At 37.2% G+C, this 7,517-nt stretch overlaps 1 protein-coding gene across 8 annotated transcripts in view; it reads right to left on the bottom strand.

The window, feature by feature from the left end:
* Positions 1–268: 268 nt before the first annotated feature.
* The window catches only part of LOC100161295 (somatostatin receptor type 5), a 280,182-nt gene continuing 272,933 nt past the window's right edge, over positions 269–7,517 (bottom strand). For all 8 annotated transcript variants that reach the window (XM_029486748.1, XM_029486747.1, XM_029486750.1 and 5 more), the window contains one exon: positions 269–1,935. In XM_029486748.1, the coding sequence (XP_029342608.1) occupies positions 1,333–1,935 (603 nt within the window). In that variant the 3' untranslated portion in view covers positions 269–1,332. The remainder of the gene's footprint in view (positions 1,936–7,517) is intronic.

Genomic DNA, 7,517 nt, shown 5'->3' with positions numbered 1-7,517 from the left:
ATTATATACTCCGTTCCGCGAGGGAATGGGAACTGGTTTCTCGATGTAACTGACTGTGTTTAACGACCTGGGACACTCTTTCTCTCACTCATACATTCCGGGCGACAGTGTTGTTTATAGCACTACAACTACACAAACAATGTTTGACTATGGGAACTAGTGACCCAGGTCGTTAAATGCAGTAGGCGACATCACGAAACGAGTGATAAACGCGGAACGGAGTATACAGGTAGGTACAGCATAAATAAATAAAGGCACTATATAATAGTGTAGGTGGTAATATTAATTATATTAATTTAAATGAAATAAATATATTATATAGGTAGGTATATTACAATATAACGACAAAACACTCGCCATTGGAAGTTGTCTTTTTGTATATTTATGTTACCATAATTTATTATGATCGATTTTATCAAAACAACTTTTTCGATATCTTTTCCTTTAAAATAACACGCATTACACATAATATACTTACTTATATAATATGTTAGGACTTATAGAACATATTAGGACGTGCAATTGGTGCATATCGTAAAATCACTTCGTGTAATGGCTAAGCCTATATGTATCTACGTGCACGACAACGTTCAAGAGAAATATATGAGATATACCTACACTTATATTGATACTTTATACAAGATACGACCATATTAGGTGGGTGCGTTTATGGTCATATGCTCAATGCTGCATCGTGGTGAATACGGTATAAGAATGATATACCATATAATATACATATATTCATAAACATATTTTATTCGAAATATCTATCATTGAAAAGTTGGTAAGAGACATATTACATTATAATATGAGAAACAATAAAAGTCTCGTTGGCCGTTTCCCCTTAAACTCGATGATGCCGCATCAATACAACTATTGAGTATAATAGGTACCTATGTAGAATAATTAAATAATAGTAGGCATAGGTAATAATTACGCGAGTTATGACTATTATTATAGTTAAATATATTATAGTTACCTATAATATTATGTATAAACTAAAAATAGGTATGGTCGTTGTAGGTAGGTATGTACATCTTTGGGGGACGGGGCAGATATATAATATATTATACATGTAGGTACCTAATACCCTATATATATAGATTCTATATAGTATATAACATTATTTTTTTTAGTGTCTACCTATTATGGTGTATAGCTAATGTTTGTATTGTTCTTATTAATTATTATTATGTACGTAACGTATAAAAAGGAATATGTCGTCATGTTTTAATAGGTATATAGGTATTTATATAATAATAATATAGTGCGTAGAAATGTACGATGTAAAAAAAAAAAAAATAATATCATGTCCAACTGCAGCGGCGGCCGTTACAACTGGGCGGGTTGCACGTTATTGTCGTTGCACGTGGACCGAGACGTCATGGTGAGCGCGGTGGACGTGTTCTCCTTGCTGACCAGCTCGGCGCGGCCGACAAGCGGTCCCGTCTCGCCGCAACACCCGCCGTCGTCGTCCTTGCAGCAACCGCCCGCGCCGCCGCCGCCGCCGCCGCCACCGCCGCTGACAGCCTGGCACAGTATGGTGGTGGCCCGCCCGGTCCGGCCGCCGCCGCGCTCCGAACCGCCGCGGTTCCGGCGCGGGAACGTGCTGTTCTCCTGGTGCAGGCCCGCGTTCACGTCCTTGCCGGCCGCGCACGTGCACGCCTTGAGGAAGCTCTTCTTGAAGTTGTCGCTGAGGAACGCGTACAGGATCGGGTTCATGGCGCTGTTGCTGTAGCTCAAGCAGCCGGCCAACAGGAATATCGTGATGACGATCTTGGACTGGCACTGTTTGGGCGGCGTGAATATCAGCGCCACCTGCGTGATCCAGTACGGCAGCCAGCACAGCACGTACACCGTGATCACCGTCAACACCAGCTTGGTCACCTTCCGGTGCGACTTCTTCTTCTCCTTCGACTTGTTCACCGGTCCCACCTGCGACCGTCACACGTGATAAGTATACATAATTCATGATATGGGTGTAATGTTCAACATTTATTGTTGTGGGGAGAACCGACATCCCTGAGAATTTTTCATTATAGGACTACCCGTGGGGTGCTTTGCATAATCGCATAATATAATATGTGTACAATTATGGACGGGACTCGGTCAAGTCCCCTAAAGACCTTCCCCTACGTGTGCCTATAATATATTATATCAAGGTAGGTATATAATAGTGGTACCGAGCTGAGTCTGATATATTACTATTATATTTACTGTTTAGGTATAGGTAATGCAATTTCGATAACGACTTAATTATGTACCATATTACCTAGGATTGTAATATTGTGTATAGGTATCTAATATAACGTACGGTACAAACCAGCGGCGTGTAACATATATAGGGTCCAAGCGTGTTGCTGAAGAAACACCTTAAATGTTGGTGGGTGGGTATTAATAAACGACAAAAAGGACATTTTACGGGTCGGTATATATTTGACAATATTACGTGGGATAGGTCTCCTAAAATGATTTGAGCGACACACATTTTTTTTATGATACACGTCGCTGCATAATATTATATTATGGTATATTATCGTGTACAGTGTGAATCTAAACACATGCGACGGCACATATCCGTCATTTCGTTACGTTATAGTTTTGCACATTATATAATAATATATTTATATACATATGAATATATTATAATATTGTATTCGAAATATTTTGGAAACGATCCGGTCGCTGTATCTGCAGCAGTTTTTCGCATGAGTTTTTAATAAAACGCGACTTCGGTGGCGGCTGCGGTACACCCTTAAAACCGCTTTCGACGGCAACCGCCCGGGTATAGTCTGGTATAATATGCTACGCGATGTATACCTACGACCTACCTATATATACGCATCGGCAGCGGTGGCAAAGCGAAAAGCGATTTCAAAAGGACAACGACGGAAAGTTCGCTTTTATGCCGTTCGGTTTAGTATAATATACCTATGTACATTATTATATTACGGTGTGTGTGTGTGTGTGCGTATTGGGTTTACCGCTTTCGTATATAATATTACTCGGTTAAGGGATGGGTTACGGCGAAAACGAGCTTTTAGCGTATGTACTCAGTATATGCCTCAGCTGCACCTAAGTACAAACGAGAGACGCGTATATATTAGGTAGGTATATAATGACGAGGATATACGCAGTTTCCTCACTGAGGATTGAAGCGACATCTATAATATAGGTCAATATAGTATTTAATATAACCTAATTTATCAAAAAAAAAAAATGTGAGACTGAAAAATAATATTAATAATTTGATAATCGAAGGGTTTAGTTCATCCAAAACGGGTTTTGAAGGCCCCTTTATTTTAGATATTATGGCGTTGGTTGAAATGGTATACTATTATTTTTTTGAGGGGGCTTTGAGTGATTTTTTTTTTGGAGGGGGGGGGGGGCTAAGCCCTCCCTTATTCGCACCACTGACGTGGACATAACCTAAAATGCAGATCGTAAATTTTATAAAATCATAATTATTTAAAATACATTTTTTTCTGTTTATAATATAAACGGATTAAAATGATTATTTTTTGTTACCGTTTTGGTTTAAAATGTTTGAATATCATACTAAAAATGTCAAAATTTTTTATGCTACCTAACAAGTTTTATTTTTTATTAAGAGTGTAAGAGATGGCACATAATATATATAATATAATAAATAATATACACAATTGCACGTTAGGTAAAATGTAAAATGTACATTTTTCTCTTTGCTATTTTTATGTATTATCTACGATTTGTTCACTATTATGCATCAATGCATTATTATTCCCCAAAGGGGGAAATATAGGTACAATTTGAATATTTGAGACATTTGAGTCTTGACCGAGGAGTATCATGTACCTATACCGACATAAGATTGTATACATTATATATGAAGAACCCATGTATTGCAAGTGATATTCGGATGACATCTATACTAAGGTATAAACAGGTACCTACTCGTATATACTAAAAACTTAAATATTTCTCACGAATATAGTATCTTATGCGCGACGACAAACAAAACTTTAACACGATTCCGTCGATGCCCTTAAAGTCGAAAGAGTAGACGGCCCGAGTTCCCGATAAGGTTTTATACTCACCAAAATGACTATATACAATATACATATAATATAGTCTTACAAAAACCTTTATATAATCAACTTTAACCGTATGTTTCTTTCCTGGCGTCGTTAATAGACATTTAGCGTTATAATATTATAATAAATATAATGATAAAATATAATATAATAATATTGTAACACATTGTGGTAATTTTTATCGTTTAATGTTATTTTAGCGAAACGCTTAAAATTAAATTCTATGATTGGTGCTGGTTTCAGTTTTAAGTTTTAATATTTTTTTAAAAACGAAAAATCACGTATTAGGTGGTTATAACTTTTTCATAAAAAGTTTTCTAAGCTACCGATATACGTGAGTATTATTTAATATTGCTTTTTTCTCAGCTAGCAAGTATTATATTTTGTTTATGGAAGCGCGGGTTATCGCCCTATTTTAATATTTTTAAAAATTGATTAGAATATTAATTTAGGGCCACTGGGTCGAAATGTCATTATTTTTTTTTTTTCTGTCCGTGCTCAATCGTATTGTATTTTGGATTCCTATATATTATATTTGATCGAATCTGTGATCAATCGGGTCGTGAAACGACTGTACTCGAACGGGTCGCAGCCGCCAGCCGAAGTCCCGCGCGGTTATGACGTGTCCGCGCGGTGGTACAGCGATGTAAATATTTTTCGGGGGATAATAATATTTCTCCGAGCCGCGGCCGCTGCTCCAGTGGAGGTCATATAACATGCGAATTTCTGCGGTCGTTACTCGTTATACCACGCACGGTAATGGAGTTTTCACACCACCGCTTTTGCGTGTCGTCCGAGGGTGTCGTGGAGGTACACGTACAGCAATAATAAATGTGTGAAAACCTCTGTGCGCGTCTGCGTTGGAATACATTGTAATTTAATACTCACGAGATTTCGCGAGCTCAGGTACGATTTGAGATACACTCTTCGTCGAGGCGAGAAAATATGTCGCGTTCTCGGGTCAACAGGTGTAGGTACTTGGTTTTTTTCTGCCACCAAAAATATAAGAATTTCGTATGCGCTATTGCATGTGATATTATTAACAATAATGATATCGCGTATAATAGTTGTAGTAAGACACGCTATACAATAGCACGCGTTCGCGCCGGTTGTTTGTATCGACCATCTTAACGTATAGCGCGGACGAGAAAAGAAGATTCGATAAAACTAACGAAATCGTGATCTATCCGTCTCGGGTGATGTATAGATGTATTGCTGAAGACTGCAGTACTGCCAGTGCCCAGTGGCGCCGAAGTCCATGGATATGTCGGGCCGTGGCCCGACCTCTTTTTTGAAAAATGTGGCCGGCCGACCATATTTTATTTACTTCATAACTTTAATATGAGCATGAGTATATTTAAACCGTGATTATGAATAAATGTGTATTAGGGTACCTCTATATTAAATAATTAAGATATTGAGGCCGGGAAGTTTTAAAATTGCCCGACCACATTTTAAAAACTTCGGCGCCACTGCCAGTGCCTACTATTGTAGTGTTGTGTGTACTGCATTATGTATAGCGATGGTCTATATAGTGCACGTAATATGATATGCATATAATATTGGACATAAGTCTTGAATTCAAATCTGCAGAAATTGGTTCTTCTCTAAAGTACCAGCTGGTGATATGGCGTGATGACTTTAACGAAAAGTTGCTCGCGGGCCACAACAAGGGGTATGCAAGTGGATGGGTTCATAAGTTTCGTACGCGTTTCTCCGGAGGTTAACTCATTTTCGGAAAGACAAATGTTTCGTGAGAAGTCGCTGTGTATAAAATATATTAAATTGTACTTCAGACGATATCAAATTTCTCAGTTGTTTCACAAAAAACATAAATGGGACCGCGGGCGTCAGCAGGCACTCGTCTCAGTTAACTCACCCTATCGCTGCAGTATGTTTAACTAACCTTATACGCTGGTTTGAAAGCAATGATAAATCATTGTGTTTGAAAAAAAATTTTGCACTTTTAAACCTTTTTTCAAAACTGCGCTTGCTGCTTGCGTTATTTCTTAACACCGCAAAAACGGTCGATGGAAACTTTTCAACACGATAAAAAAACTCAAAATTTCTAATGTTAGACCATCAATAAGTATCTGGTATACGTTTCCCGCTCTCCGCTCAGCGTCCATGAAATATTTGAAGAAACGTAAATAAGTACCTATAGGTAGGGTAGGTACATCTGTTTTTATTGACGGCGTTAGTGTGTGGTAGTGACACCCTCCATCGCAGCAGACCTTTTGAAATTTGTATACTTGTTGTGTAGTAAAACATAACATAGGTTGGCATTATTATTATATTGGCTGTACGTGTGGCGGGCGTACGCGGCTGTAATTCAGCGTTCAAACATTACATGGCGAAACGGTTCGGAAAAAAAATTGTTGTTACGAACGCTGCCCGCAATACGCCCGTCGCGTTTTTCTCAAATACACACACATATATATTTTATATTGTGATTTATCGATAGATATTAAAGCGTACGATTACGTAGATAAACAAGTGTGTAAAATATAAATCAAATCGCGACCACGTCCGATAAAACCCAACAGAATTGCCGTACGAGTAGGACATTCAGGTGTCACCTATCGTAATAAAAACGAACTATATAATATACGGAGGCATAAAATATATCGTTAGCAGTTTTATAAAAATATACGTTAGCTTATACTCGTTAGCTGTTTTTCATTCTTCACGTGTCGAAAACATAAAATTTCTGATGGCCATTATAATATTTTACTGCCGGTAGAGGTATAGTGACTGCCGCGCGTGTAAATTCTGCAGTACGATTTCAAGCCAAGTAAAAATTATTTCCCTATTTCATATATATTATATTATAGGTTCTCTAAAATAATTCATTGTTACGTATCAAATAACAGCATACAAAACAAATAAAAACCTCAAGTAATATTATGCAATAAATATATATGTATATAAATCGTACGTCTTACTGAAAATATAGTATTACACATATCACTATACAGCCACTAGGTAGGTGAATTATGATATACAGACACACAGTATACACTATTAAACAATATACCTACAACTTACACAAATACTTGATTATTAGGAACTAGATCATTATGAAATATTTTTGATCAATCAATATAATCAATAAATTGAAAATTATATAATTATAATCATCATACATTAGAGTACAAAAACCGTCAGATTAATATCGAATATCCGACATGATTCAGTCGGCCTGACGTTTTTAACAACTTTTGTATGGTCTAATATACTTATAATCTACACTCTCGTATTCCAAGTTGAAATTCATGAAAAGTGTTTAAGATTATTCAGGCTTCGAGGATAAGATGGTGGTTTTATTATTTATTTAACCTATGGAGTATTACACCGCCGTGAAGTTGGCCCTTACACTTTTTCAAAAAAAGTTTTGCATAGTGCTATTGTTTTGCAAGTAATTAGCAAGAATTTGCAAGTCCA

This window comes from Acyrthosiphon pisum, chromosome A1, assembly GCF_005508785.2.
Source record: "Acyrthosiphon pisum isolate AL4f chromosome A1, pea_aphid_22Mar2018_4r6ur, whole genome shotgun sequence".
Taxonomy (NCBI): domain Eukaryota; kingdom Metazoa; phylum Arthropoda; class Insecta; order Hemiptera; family Aphididae; genus Acyrthosiphon; species Acyrthosiphon pisum.
Note: the sequence above shows the minus strand (reverse complement) of the source record. Positions and strands in the feature narration are given on the sequence as shown.